Source organism: Mustelus asterias, chromosome 7 (genome assembly GCF_964213995.1).
Source record: "Mustelus asterias chromosome 7, sMusAst1.hap1.1, whole genome shotgun sequence".
Classification (NCBI taxonomy): domain Eukaryota; kingdom Metazoa; phylum Chordata; class Chondrichthyes; order Carcharhiniformes; family Triakidae; genus Mustelus; species Mustelus asterias.
In genome coordinates, this window is record NC_135807.1 from 16561243 (window position 1) to 16576806 (window position 15564).

A 15564-nucleotide genomic window follows, 5' to 3' on the forward strand; every position below is an offset into this window, starting at 1 on the left:
AGCTAGATAGTCAATATCTTTTCCCAAAGGTAGGGAAATCTAAACTAGAGGGCATAGGTTTAAGGTGAGAGGAGAGAGATACAAAAGAGTCCAGAGAGATACACAGAGTGTGATGAATGTCTGGAACGAGCTGCCAGAGGTAGTAGTAGAGGCGGGTACAATTTTGTCTTTTAAAGAGCATTTAGAGAGTTACATGGGTAAGGTGGGTATAGAGGGATATGGGCCAAACATGGGCAATTGGGACTAGCTTAGTGGTTAAAAAAGGGCGGAATGGACAAGTTGGGCCGAAAAGGGCCTGTTTCCATGCTGTAAACCTCTGTGACTTTATGATGAGGCCAAGGGCTGCTGAGGTGCTGCCAGACTGCCCACCTCGGCTGTAAGATGCATCTGAACACTAGAACCCCTGACATGGTCTCCGCTGATGTTTGTGGCAGCCGCACTGGTATCATCTGCCACCTCTTGAGTGGGTATGTATTGTTCCCGAGGAGCCATCTCTCCAGCTGCCACACTCCCTCAAAGACAGCTGCAATCTGAGAGTGCCCCAAGATATAGCTGTCATGGATTCTCCCTGTGAAATGGGCACACACCTACATGAAGCACATCGTGTGGTCACAGATGAGCTGCACATTGAGGAAGTGAAATCTCTTGCAATTGATGAATGGCACCGCATGACGCCCTGAAGGAAGCAGATATACCTGGGTGCAGTCAATCAAAACTTGCCACTGGGGAAAGCCTGCTATGTGGACGAAGCCCATGGTCCTGGCATCTTGGCTCATGTGGTTCCAGTCAAGTTAATATACATGTGAGCCCTCACATAAAAGGGCATCTGTAACCTTCCGGATGCATTAGTTTATGGCCAACTAGAAGATGTGACGCAGGTCATGTGTGCTGCCCTGGAATGAGCCACTCGCATAGAAATTCAGAGCGGCTTTGAGTTTGAGGACCACAGGCAGTGGGTGTCCTCCCATTGCATGTGGTGCCAGCCCCTGCAGGGCCTGGCAGAGGTGGTCCACTGTGCCCTGGGACAGACACAGTCTTCTACATCACTGCATCTCTGACATCTGCAGATATGATGACTGATGTGGTGCTGCTTCTGGAACAGCAACTGGCCCAGCCCCTCCCTCCTCTACAGGGTACAGGTTCTGGGCAAAAGCTACAGCATGTTGGTTTCTCTGCCACTGCTCTTTCCAATAAGGAGGATAGCCAACTCAACAGGCTCCATGATCCTCCAGACCATGCACAGTAAAGAAGAGAAAACCACAGTGAGCTCTAAGTGTTCAGAGATTCCCGACCCTCATTCCTCAATTCCTCTGGGACTATCATCCAATAGTAAGAAGTCTAACAACACCAGGTTAAAGTCCAACAGGTTTATTTGGTAGCAAAAGACTGAGTGGCTTTTGCTACCAAATAAACCTGTTGGACTTTAACCTGGTGTTGTTAGACTTCTTACTGTGTTTACCCCAGTCCAACGTCGGCATCTTCACATCATGACTATCATCCAATGACAGCACACTCAGTAGGTGTATCAACGGCATCCCTCACATCCTCCACTCTGCCGCCAAAGCCACATCTCCACAATGGTCTCTGTCAATTTCAGCAGGACGCAGCATGTGGACCCACCAGGAGCTCAGTGGCACCAAACATCGGCATGTCCCAGTCCCGCCCCCCAAAGAAACAAGGCATCATGTTAGAGGGCAGTCGAGTAGCTGCATGCGACCAGTGTTTGCATCCAGAAAGGGGACTGATGCACGCCGTCATGACCTCAATTGGGGTGCGTGATGATAATCATCACCATCACACCTGGCATAAGGGTTCACATGATGTGGAGATGCCGGTGTTGGACTGCGGTAAGCACACAAGCTTTTGGAGCGCTGCCCCTTCATCAGGTGAGTGCCACTCACCTGATGAAGGGGCAGTGCTCCGAAAGCTTGTGGCTTGTGCTACCAAATAAACCTGTTGGACTTTAACCTGGTGTTATAAGGGTTCACATCAGTGTAACCTATGTGATGTTGCAGCTTTTCTGGGAATGCCAGCTCAATGCCTGGGATATATGCTTGCAAAGGGTTCAAAGCTGGCCTCCACTAAATGGCTGTGCTGTTTGGCTGCACAGCATTTATTTGCATAACCAAGAGTAAGGAGAGGCTGGGGTGGCTGTTCAGCCAAGTGTCTTCCACTTGTGGAGTTGCCAGCGTTGGACTGTAAGGAGTCTCACAACACCAGGTTAAAGTCCAACAGGTTTATTTGGAATCACAAGCTTTCGGAGCGCTGCTCCTTCATCAGGTGAGTGGAGATGTCGGTTCACAAACACGGCATATATTGGCAAAGACACAATTGCAAGATAATTACAGATTGGAATGTGAAGAATGGTTGGAATGCTGTAGTCCTTTCAAGATCTTGTCTGCTTTCTTGCATCTTTGTAGAAACCTGACATCTGTGTCAATATGCGCGACCTTCTTGGAGATCCTCTCCACTTTGAGCAGGTGGTTTGCAGTGTCGATAGTAGCCATGATGTGGACACATACTATTCCTCTTGTGCCAGATGAGGCATAGCTGAATCATGCGAGGCCAGCAATTAGCATGTCCAGCGGATTCCTAGAGGGCACCTTTGGGGCGATTCTACCAGCCTGCTGCGCTGTTTTTGTAGCGCAGCAGGCTGGGAGTCTCGAGCGGAGGCCATTTCGCCGGCTCCCCACTAGGCGTCATGGCCTTCGCGATTTTCCAGGCGTTGGATTTCCAGCACGGAAGTGCATAATTTATTAAAACTCTAATTGTAATACAATTTAAAACCCATTAACGGGCCCAGGTAGTGTCTCCCCCGTTAGGAGTGGTTCGCTCCAGTGGGGTTTAGTATAGCTCCCGAACCCGCTGGAGTGAAGGGGGGCCACCGAGACCCTCCCCCCCCACCAGAGGGACACCTTGGTACTGCCCAGAGGGAGGGGCCTAATGGTGGGCAGAGTCTGATCGGTGGGGATGGGGGATCCCGCTGCCACTCTGCAGTGGGTGGTGACAGAGGGAGGGAGGCCTGCGATCAGAGCTGTGGGGAAGGTGGGAAACCGAGGCTGGCCCGGACATGTCTGGGCGCCCAGCAATTGGACCATGGGTGGTGGTGGGGGGGGTGGTCACATGGCTGGCGATACGGGGGTCATGGGGCTGGCCAGCGATTAGGAGGCCAGCAGTGTGGGCTACTGTGCATGCGCCAATCTCGGCACTGACAGATCAGCGCATGCGCAGTGGCCCGCTCAGTGCTATGCTGTTCGGCCTCTCGGGTGGGAATAGGCCCTTTAATTTCAGCGTGATTCATGCTGAGGCACTCTGCAGTACACAAAGTGTGGAGGAGAGATTCATTTTGAAACTCCCGCTGAAAAAACTAGCGTGATTTACTCCAGTTTTTATGTGAATTCGGCACTTCAAATGTTTTTGGGAGAATCGCCCCCCCTGTTTCTCCCAGGTCACAAGATGTGCAGGCTGAGCAGCCTTCTATGACCCATTGAGATCTATCATTACACACAAGTACCCCTGACAATTGGTTTTTGACTGCCAGGCAGCTTCTGCCTTTTGCCCTCACATTGCTGCCTGAGTGTTGGTTCCAATCACTGCAGTCATTTTCCCCCGAGTGTGAGACCCTTCAGGCTGCATGAGGCCAGATGTAGCCCATTCCTGAATCCCCCCACTCTTCCCTGACAGTCCAGCCTGTCATGGGACCCCCACCCAGGTAACTCACAGTTGCCCCAATGCTGAGCCTCTTCTTCTGAAGCCCTCCCACCTTCTTGCCAGCTCCTACTAAGGAAAGGCAACACCCTTTGGACAGGATATGATATGGACAAGGACATTAGAGGATTTTCACAGTAACTTCATTGCGGTGTTAATGTAAGCCTGCTTGTGACACTAATAAATAAACTTTAAACCTAGTGGGTTGTAGGGAAACATGATGCAGGTTTATTAAGAAGGTGTTGCTTGATCCAGAATGGAAGAACCACAGAAGCCCGTGAATTTCCCTGCTTATGTCACCACAGATCATGTGACGTTAGACACAGGAGAGATAGGACAATGGGAAGATCCATTAACCTTGGCCGGGACACAAGGCCGTAAAATCCTGCTCAACGTTGAGTCCATATGACCCTTCCACGGAACTGAAAAGGGATAGAAATATGAGGAATTATAAACTTGGAGAGGGAAATAGGACAGAATGAGAAGTCAGTAATAGGTCTGAGTTAAGGAGTGATCGACAAATATCTCATGGACATCAGACAAAGAGGCTGTTAATAGTGCCATTAGGAATTGAAGAGTGTTAATAGTGCCAAAGGTAGTATAGCAGAATGTATTAATAGAAGTACAGGGATTAGGGCTCAGAGGGAGTAAAACTAAACAATAAGGGACACAGGCTACATGGGGGAGGTATGGGGTTGTGTTGGGGCAAACCTGGGGAATCAAATAAATGAAATAAAAGGGGAAAAATCAAGATGGAGGGGAAAGTTCATAGTCTAAAATTGTTGAGTCGAGAAGGCTGTAACGTGCCTAATTAGAAAATTAGGTGTTGTTCTTCCAGTTTGTGTAGGGCTTCACTGGAGCTTGCAGCAGGCCAAGGACAGATGTGTGGGCATGAGAGCAAGATGCTGAGTTGAAATGACAAGCGAGCAGAAGATTGCAGTCATACTTATGGACAGAACAAAGGTGTCCACAAAGCAGACATCCAGTCTGCATTTGGTTTCCCCAGTGGGAGAGGAGGCAACTGCATTGGGAGCAGCAAATACAGTAGACCAAATTGAAGAAGGTGCAAATGAAATGCTGCATCACCCGAAAGGAGTGTTTGGGTCCTTGGACAGGGATGGGGGAGCAGGAAAAGGGGAAGGTGCTGCACCTTCATGATTGCATCTTTTTTCTTTAGACAGTCCATCTTCTTTCTTCAATTGTGGGTCAGTGATGTCGGGCACCTTTTCGATATAGCACCCAGATATGATGGTAGGACCTGTGCCCTCAAGCCTGTCCCACCATAGAAGATGGTGCAAAATCCCTGGATGCATAATTAATTATGCCGGGGATGGAAGCTATGATGTGGTTTCCCATCAGCCTCCAAACAGGAACATTTCCCACCTCACTACAGGACTTAGTCTCAGATGGGAGAATTCTGCCCAGAGCATGTGGCTGAAATACTAAATGAAAACTTTGTCAGGGCTAGAGTTGTAAAGTACTGCTAACTGTGTAAAGGTATTCCTGTATCTTTAAAAGTTTCTTTGGTTTAATAAATGTTTAAATGTACCTATTAAAACCATCAGGATTTCCTTGCTATGAGCAAAAGACAAATAACTTGATAGCTCCCACAACATTAGGGGCGGCACGGTGGTTAGCACTGCTGTTTCACAGTGCCAGCAATCCGGATTCAATTCTGGCCTCGGGTCATTGTCTGTGTGGAGTTTGTACTTTCTCCCCGTGTCTGCATGGGTTTCCTTCGGGTGCTCTGGTTTCCTCCCACAGTCCAATGATGTGCAGGTTGGGTTGATTGGCTATGCTAAATTGACCCTAGTGTCAGGGGGATTAGCAGGGTTAATATGTGGGGATACAGGAATAGGGCCTGGGTGGGATTGTGGTGAGTGCAGACTTGATGGGCTGACTGGCCGCCTCCTGCTCTATAGGGATTCTATGAACATGATTTATCTCAGATAGCTACTATTTTCACTTTTTTGCAATCAGGTTGGTTATTTTTCCTCCCAAATCATGGAGTCTTGATATGAACAAAAGTTGCCAGCTTTGAAGATCTCTGTTATAATACCACTGTGACCTGGTGTACATGTACCTTTAAGGGAGAGTATCCATCACCACCACCTCGACACAAAATGTGCTATAGTACTCAGCTCGGTACCCTGAACTCAGCGGAATTTTTCCGGGAATCGTAGTGGGCGAGGATGGACCATTGACCTCAGGTGGGATTTTCTGGTCTTGGGTCAACACCGCTGGAAAATCCCACCCTCAGTTTACAATGGCAGCTTGTAATGGTCAGACTTTGATATGCAGAATCCCAGTTACCATTAGGTGTATCTATTCTTACCTTCTAATAAAGAACCCACGTTATTCATTCTATTAGGCATTCTATTCATACGTTAGGAACAAAAGAGTCATCAGAGAGAAAATCGGACCTCTCAGGGACAAAGGAAGGGAATTATGCTTAGAACCCAAGGAATAGGGGAGATCCTAAATGAATACTTTGCATCGGTATTCACGAAGGAGAGGGACATGTTAAACGGGAGTGTCTCGGAGGGAGGTGTTCACCCGTTAGAGAAAATCTCCATTACAAGGGAGGAAGTGTTAGGTTTTTTAGGGAACATTAAAACTGACAAAGCCCCAAGGCCTGATGGCATCGATCCTAGACTGCTCAGGGAGACGAGAGATGAAATTGCTGGGCCTCCGACGGAAATCTTTGTCGCTTCTTAGGACACAGTTGAGGTCCCTGAGGATTGGAGGATAGCGAATGTGATCCCGTTGTTTAAGAAAGGTAGCAGGGATAACCCGAGAAATTATAGGCCGGTGAGCTTGACGTCCATGGTAGGGAAGTTGTTAGAGAGGATTCTTAGAGACAGGATGTATGTGCATTTAGAACGGAACAATCTCATTAGAGACAGACAGCATGGTTTTGTAAGAGGGAGGTCGTGCCTTACAAATTTGGTGGAGTTTTTTGAGGAAGTGACAAAAACGGTTGACGAAGGAAGGGCCGTGGATATCGTCTATATGGATTTCAGTAAGGCATTTGACAAAGTCCCACATGGCAGGTTGGTTAAGAAGGTTAAGGCTCATGGGATACAAGGAGAAGTGGCTATATGGGTGGAGAACTGGCTTGGCCATAGGAGACAGAGGGTAGCGGTCGAAGGGTCTTTTTCCGGCTGGAGGTCTGTGACCAGTGGTGTTCCGCAGGGCTCTGTATTGGGACCTCTGCTATTTGTGATATATATAAATGATTTGGAAGAAGGTGTAACTGGTGTTATCAGCAAGTTTGCGGATGACACGAAGATGGCTGGACTTGCGGATAGCGATGAGCATTGTCGGGCAATACAGCAGGATATAGATAGACTGGAAAATTGGGCGGAGAGGTGGCAGATGGAACTTAATCTGGATAAATGCGAAGTGATGCATTTTGGAAGAAATAATGTAGGGAGGAGTTATACAATAAATGGCAGAGTCATCAAGAGTATAGTAACACAGAGGGACCTAGGTGTGCAAGTCCACAAATCCTTGAAGGTGGCAACACAGGTGGTGAAGAAGGCATATGGTATGCTTGCCTTTATAGGACGGGGTATAGACTATAAAAGCTGGAGTCTGATGATGCAGCTGTATAGAACGCTGGTTAGGCCATATTTGGAGTACTGCATCCAGTTCTGGTCGCCGCGCTACCAGAAGGACGTGGAGGAGTTAGAGAGAGTGCAGCGAAGATTTACCAGGATGTTGCCTGGTATGGAGGGTCTTAGCTATGAGGAAAGATTGGGTAAACTGGAGTTGTTCTCCCTGGAAAGACGGAGAATGAGGTGAGATCTAATAGAGGTGTACAAGATTATGAAGGGGATAGATAAGGTGAACGGTGGGAAGCTTTTTCCCAGGTCGGAGGTGACGATCACGAGGGGTCACGGGCTCAAGGTGAGGGGGGCGAAGTATAACTCAGATATCAGAGGGATGTTTTTTACACAGAGGGTGGTGGGGGCCTGGAATGTGCTGCCAAGTAGGGTGGTGGAGGCAGGCACGCTGACATTGTTTAAGACTTACCTGGATAGCCACATGAGCAGCCTGGGAATGGAGGGATACAAACGATTGGTCTAGTTGGACCAAGGAGTGGCACAGGCTTAGAGGACCGAAGGGCCTGTTTCCTATGCTGTACTGTTCTTTGTTCTATTATTGTTTAGTAATAAACAATGACTGAAAGGTGTACAAGCTTCAACCCTTCAATGTACAGCAGCAGAACTGCTTGGAAGTGAAACAACTATCAACTGCTAATTCAGTCTATGTATGTGATTCTACAGCTCTGTGGGAAGCCTACACACCTTCATTCTGGAATATCACACCTCACTCTAGCCAGCAGGGACTCGACTTCATTTGATTTGATTTATTATTGTCACGTGTATTAACATAATGAAAAGTATTGTTTCTTGCGCACTATACAGACAAAGTAAACCGTTCATAGAGAAGGAAACAACAGAGTGCAGAATGTAGTGTTAGTCATAGCTAGGATGTAGATCAACTTAATGCAAGGTAAGTCCATTCAAAGGTCTGACAACAGCAGGGAAGAAGCTGTTCTTGAGTGAGTTGGTACGTGACCTCAGACTTTTGTATCTTTTTCCCGACGGAAGAAGGTGGAAGAGAGAATGTCCGGGGTGCGTTGGGTCCTTAATTATGCTGACTGCTTTGCCGAGGCAGCAGGAAGTGTAGACAGAATCTAGTAAAATTGTTCAAATTTTGGAGAACTTAACTGGTATAAGTCTACCTGCAGCAAGGTTTGTGCAAGAACAGAGATTAAATAGCAGGCTCCAGAGGGTCTAGCTTTAGACAGAGCTCCACAGAAAGAAAATAATCCGTTACTGCTTCTTGCTGTCCCTTCAGCAGGTTGCGGAGAATTTAAAACACTGGACACTGGGCTAGGGTAGAAGTGTCAATTCGGTAACAGTTCCCAACAGCTCCTAACAACTAATGCAAAGGTCTTTTAAAACTGTTCAATTTGAAACTCTGCAGTTTTATTTTCACACCTCAGTCACTATTTTCTGGGAGGAGCTTCAATAAGCCTGGGAAAAGCAGAAACAGCTCAACAGCGCCACTATTGTAATCAAGCAACAACCTATGACCAGCTAAGGCAGTGGCTAGTTAAAGTACTGAAACTCAAATGAACCAAAATAGCTGTCCTGTTCTATGAAAAGCATTATATAACTGCAAGGCTCTTTTTCTTTCCTTTAGTTGTGCTGCTCACCATGTTGCTCAGAAGTGATTTCTGGTGCTTGCTATTCAGTTAGCAAGGACTAAAATCAGCAGATGTCAGAGGTGTAATGCTCATCTAGTGACTGTCCACGATGCTACCTTGAGGTTAAATTGGCTCCAAGATAGCCAATCAAATGTGGTAAATTCAAATTGAGCCAATTAAATCTTGCAGATGTTTTTTTTAATCAAGTACCTTTGCCAAATTCCAGTAATCCAGATTATTGTTGCTGATTAACAAAGAACAAAGAACAATACAGCACAGGAACAGGCCCTTCGGCCCTCCAAGCCCGCGCCGCTCCCCGGTCCAGGATTGAATCCTGAATCCAGGATCCCCGCCCAATTTTCCAGCCTATCTACATACCAATATCCTATCCACCGAGCTGTCCCTCACAGCTACGATGCTTTGTTCATTACAACCTATTAACTCACCCCCACCCCCCCATTCCAGACCATGTGATCTCCAGGGAGAGGCGAAAACCCAGAGTGAAAAACCCCAGGGCCAATATGGGGAAAAAAAATCTGGGAAATTCCTCTCCGACCCCCTGAGGCGATCGAAACGAGTCCAGGAGATCACAATGGCCCTGATCGGGAAATGCTTCCCAACCCTAGTCATTTCCACTTCCACGTACACCATATGAATTCCCTGCCCCCGAGACAGGTTCCCAACTATCCGCAGTCTCGCTCTGTACTGGCACCAGCAAGATGATCATAGAATGAAGCCTTGAAACGAGAAACAAGGAACAATTAGCCCGCGCCGCTCCCTGGTCCAGACTAGACCACTCTTTTGTATCCCTCCATTCCCACTCCGTTCATATAGCTGTCTAGATAAGTCTTAAACGTTCCCAGTGTGTCCGCCTCCACCACCTTGCCCGGCAACACATTCCAGGCCCCCACGACCCTCTGTGTGAAATATGTCCTTCTGATATCTGTGTTAAACCTCCCCCCCTTCACCTTGAACCTATGACCCCTCGTGAACGTCACCACCGACCCGGGGAAAAGCTTCCCACCGTTCACCCTATCTATGCCTTTCATAATTTTATACACCTCTATTAAGTCTCCCCTCATCCTCCGTCTTTCCAAGGAGAACAACCCCAGTTTCCCCAATCTCTCCTCATAACCAAGCCCCTCCATACCAGGCAACATCCTGGTAAACCTCCTCTGTACTCTCTCCAAAGCCTCCACGTCCTTCTGGTAATGTGGCGACCAGAACTGGACGCAGTATTCCAAATGCGGCTGAACCAACGTTCTATACATCTGCAACATCAGACCCCAACTCTTATACTCTATGCCCCGTCCTATAAAGGCAAGCATGCCATATGCCTTCTTCACCACCTTCTCCACCTGTGACGTCACCTTCAAAGATCTGTGGACTTGCACACCCAGGTCCCTCTGCGTCTCTACACCCTTTATGGTTCTTCCATTTATCGTGTAGCTCCTCCCTACATTATTCCCACCAAAATGCATCACTTCGCATTTATCAGAATTGAACTCCATCTGCCATTTCCTTGCCCAAATTTCCAGCCTATCTATATCCTTCTGTAGCCTCTGACAATGTTCCTCACTATCTGCAAGTCCTGCCAGTTTTGTGTCGTCCGCAAACTTACTGATCACCCCAGTTACTCCTTCTTCCAGATCATTTATATAAATCACAAACAGCAGAGGTCCCAATACAGAGCCCTGCGGTACACCACTAGTCACAGGCCTCCAGCCGGAAAAAGACCCTTCCACTACCACCCTCTGTCTTCTATGACCAAGCCAGTTCTCCACCCATCTAGCCACCTCCCCCTTTATCCCATGGGATCCAACCTTTTTCACTAGCCTACCATGAGGGACTTTGTCAAACGCTTTACTAAAGTCCATATAGACAACATCCACGGCCCTTCCTTCGTCAACCATTTTGGTCACTTCTTCAAAAAACACCACCAGGTTAGTGAGGCATGACCTCCCTCTCACAAAACCAGGAGCTCGGACTCCTTTCATTTAGCTATGACCTTAAAAGAGGCCAGATAATCCTTCAGTTGGGGTTGGTATATAAGTAGTTCGAAGTTCCAACTTCTAACGAGCTTTGTACTCTTAACTGCTAAGTCCAATAATTCCTCAATATAACCTAGGAGCCCTTAACATGTAACCTGTACTTAAGTTATTGAGGCCTAAGTATGATGTGTTCCTACGCAGAGTATGAAGTCCATGGAAAGCAAAGGAAAACAAAAGGGCGGCACGGTAGCACAGTGGTTAGCACTGCTGCTTCACAACTCCAGGGACCTGAGTTCGATTCCCAGCTTGGGTCAATGTCTGTGTGGAGTTTGCACATTCTCCTCGTGTCTGCGTGGGTTTCCTCCGGGTGCTCCGGTTTCCTCCCACAGTCCAAAGATGTGTGGGTTAGGTTGATTGGCCATGCTAAAATTGCCCCTTAGTGTCCTGGGATGCGTAGGTTAGAGGGATTAGTGGGTAACAGATGCAGGGATATGGGGGTAGGGCCTGGGTGGGATTGTGGTCGGTGCAGACTCGATGGGCCAAATGGCCTCTTTCTGTGCTGTAGAGTTTCTAAGATTCTAAGAACTTTTTATCTGGATTTTTCCGTAATGTAATTGAAAAACTCTTTTGGTTGCTGTTGAATTTCTTTGTATCCTAGAGAGCTAGTTGACTAAAAGAAAATACTGTGCACAGGAAGACAATAGCTCAGTGATGCCTGCTTTGTCTTTCACAGAAACATTCCGCAGCTGCTGATATCACATCCTCTTTGTCAGAAGATAAAGTACCAGAGGCGTTTTTGGTGATGTTAATAATTCAGTTTGGAACAATGGTGGTAGATCGAGCACTCTATCTCAGAAAGACAGTCTTAGGGAAAGTTGTCTTTCAAGTCATCCTTGTTTTTGGAATTCACTTCTGGATGTTCTTTATCTTGCCAAAAGTGACAGAACGGTAAGGTCCTTATTTTATTGAGCTAGATGGAAATTTTAAGGGGAAAAAAGCTTGGGTTTTATAGACAAATTACTCAGTTATTTCACTAGTTATTATACTAGTAATAGTTAATAGCTGACAAATGCTTCATGTATCTTCCACCATCACCAATCATTTAAATGCGTTTGGTGTATTTATATATACTAGCATAGTACTCCAAAAATAGCTTTCTCTGTTATTTTCTTACAGGAGGTTTAGCCAGAACAAAGTTGCACAGATTTGGTACTTTGTTAAATGTGTTTACTTTGGATTGTCAGCATATCAGATACGTTGTGGTTACCCGACACGTGTGCTTGGTAACTTTCTGACAAAAAGCTACAACTATATCAACTTGTTTCTCTTCCAAGGGTAAGAGAATTTCTTGTTAAATGCGGTAATCAATTCATACATCTTCTCAGTTTGACTAAATGTTTGCTGAAATTTATAGTTATAGTTCCCAAGTATCTCAATGATGCAGTAAAAATTGCCTGAGATCATACAGCTATCAATATAAGTGACAATATGTAGATTTATAATGAAAGAAACAGTAACCTATTTAAATACATGGAGGTGTGTTGATATTAATGAGATACATAGGTAAATTTTATAAACATTAAGAATATAAACCCTTTCAATCATCATCTTAATGTGTTGACTTGAGCTAATGTACCATTTACATAATTAATTATTATTCCATGTAATTCTATGTAGTCCATTGTTCCATAACCACATACCAACTTCTGGTGTTTCACCCAAGTAGCCATTTTTCATATGCGGCCCAAAGAGTAAGCAGTAGCAGGCTGATCAATGATGTATATCACATTTCCTAAGATCAGATGAAATAGGAGCAGGAGTGGATAATTTGGTTCATTGAGGCTGATCAGACATTCAGTAAGATCATGGTTGATTGTGGCCTCAACTCAATTTTCCTGCCTGTGCCACATAACCGTCGACTCTTGTCAATTAAATATCTGTCAGCCATAAATATATTAAATGACCTAGCTTCAGCTGCTCTCTGTGGAAGAGAAATCCAAAGATTTGTGACCCTTGGAGAGAAGAAATTCCTCCTCATAGCCATCTTAAATGGAAGATTCCTTTTTTAAAACTGCCCCAAAGTTCTAGATATCCTCTATGAAGGGAAGCATCCTCTTAGCATTCATTCTGACAAGCCCCCTCACAATCTTACATGTATTAATAAAATCACCTTTCATTTTCCCAAACTCCAATGAATACAGACCCAACATACTCAACCTTTCCTCATCAGACAATCCCTTCATCCCAGGATTCAGCGGAATGAACCTTCCCTGAACTGCTTCCAATAGTATATCCATCCTTAAGTAAGGAGACCAAAATTGTACACAGTTGTGGTTTGACCCATGCTCTGTATAGTTGTACAAGACTTTCCTACTTCTATACTCTAGTTCTTTGCAACAAAAGCCAACATTGCATTTGCATTCCCAATTACTATCTGTACTTCCATGCTAACTTTTTGTGATTCATGTACAAGGACTCCCAGATCTCTCTGTACCACTCTCATTCCATTTAAATAATATTTTGCTTTTATATTCTTCCTCTCAGAATAAACGACTTAATATTGTATGCCAAACTTTTGCCCATTCACTTAACCTATCTCTAATCCCTTTTCAGACTCTTTGTCCTCACAACTTGTTTTCATACCTATCTTTGTATCATCAGCAAATTTGACTACAATACAATCTGTCTCTTCATCCAAGTCATTAATATAGATTAGAAATAGTTGAGGCCCCAACAGTGATCCCTGCAGCACTCCACTAATTACAGTTTATACACTGAGTACTTCCCATTCCTTTGCAGCCATTTTTCTCAAAACATCACCATTGACAAAGAGATCAACAACAAATCAGCCAACTCAACCTCCTATAAACTACAGCAGCGAATATGACAACAGTGACCTCCTCATATCAACAAAAGTCCTAGTATACAGAGCAATTGCAGTCACCACACTCCAGTTCTTCAATTAGATCTGGGGCTGGGTTTTCATCCTAGAAATGGGGTACCTCAAGTCAGGAAATTTTCCAGTTCAGCACACCCACTTAAGGAAAAAGTACCCTGAGTGGCAAACACCATATTTATCTGGGGAAGATGGATGTGGGATAGGGTTGAGCAAGCCGCTATAGGCACAGATGAGAGGCACTACAGGAGCTGCTGAGGCAGACCGGTTAAATGACACTCCTCCGTCCTCTGGGAGTTCATCCCAGTTGTTTTGTAAGATATTAGACCTTCTACCCCTCACCCCCTCCACACATTCCTCATGTCCCATCCATGCCAAGCCAGGACCTTCCACCCACCCCCAATTGCCCTTCCTACTCTTCATGTCTCACCCACCATGCCCTCCACCCACTCCCAATGGCTATCATAGACTCCAAGACAACCCATGCACCCTTGATGATGCTCATAGCCTCCATGCCTCCCACTCATCTGCAATGGTCCCTCACATCCTCCATGTCAACTCCGAGCACTTGAATGCCCTTTTACCTTGTATACACTGTGCAGATCCAATGCCATGTATGTAAATGTTTAAAAGCAACCATTTGTAACTTTCTTTAAAAAAAACTATTATATACTCCTATAAAACTATCAATCAACTGAACTTGTAAAGTATTAATAACAGAAATTATTATTACGCTACATCTCTTTAACTTGTATAAGTAAACATTGAGCCAGTGACAAAATAGATCACACCGAAAAAAACATTTAAAATATAGCTTGCATCACGTTTTCCCCTGTGTGTACCTGTTTTAACAAATTAATGGAAATCTAGGATCTCATTTGATTGAAAGGGAACCTGTAGATAGAATCATAAAGGTTTGCAGCATGGTAACAGGCCCTTCGGTCCAACTTATCCATGCTGCCCTTTTTTCTTTGAAACCCCTAAACTAATCCCAACTGCCCGCATTTGGCCCATATCCCTCTATACCCATCGTACCCATGTAACTATCTAAATACTTTCTAAAAGATAAAATTGTATCCACCTCTACTACTACCTCTGGCAGCTTGTTCCAGACACTCACCACCTTCTGTGTGAAAGAATTGCCCCTTTGGACACTTTTTTGTATCTCTCCCCTCTCACCTTAAACCTATGCCCTCTAGTTTGGGAAAAGATATTGTATATCTAGCTGATCTATGCCCCTCATTATTTTATAGACCTCTATAAGGTCACCCCTCAGCCTCCTACGCTCCAGAGAAAAAAGTCCCAGTCTATTCAGCCTCTCCTTATAACTCAATCCATCAAGTCCCGGTAGCATCCTAGTAAATCTTTTCTGCATTCTTTCTAGTTGAATAATATCCTTTCTACAATAGGGTGACCAGAATTGCACACAGTATTCCAAGTGTGGCCTTACCAATGTCTTGTACAACTTCAACAAGACGTCCCAACTCCTGTATTCAATGTTCTGACTGATGAAACCAAGCATGCCGAATGCCTTCTTCACCACTCTGTCCACCTGTGACTCCACTTTCAAGGAGTTATGAACATGTACCCCTAGATCTCTTTGATTTGTAACGCTCCCCTACGCCCTATCATTAACTGAGTAAGTCCTGCCCTGGTTCAATCTACCAAAATGCATCACCTCACATTTGTCTAAATTAAACTCCATCTGCCATTCGTTAGCCCACTGGCCCAATTGATCAAGATCCCGC

At 45.5% G+C, this 15564-nt stretch overlaps 1 protein-coding gene across 2 annotated transcripts in view; it reads left to right on the forward strand.

Annotated features, from left to right (window-relative positions):
* Positions 1–15564, forward strand: part of piezo2b (piezo-type mechanosensitive ion channel component 2b) — an 825142-nt gene that overhangs the window by 760173 nt on the left and 49405 nt on the right. For both annotated transcript variants that reach the window (XM_078215732.1, XM_078215730.1), the window contains 2 exons: positions 11654–11868; positions 12097–12255. In XM_078215732.1, the coding sequence (XP_078071858.1) occupies positions 11654–11868; positions 12097–12255 (374 nt within the window). The remainder of the gene's footprint in view (positions 1–11653; positions 11869–12096; positions 12256–15564) is intronic.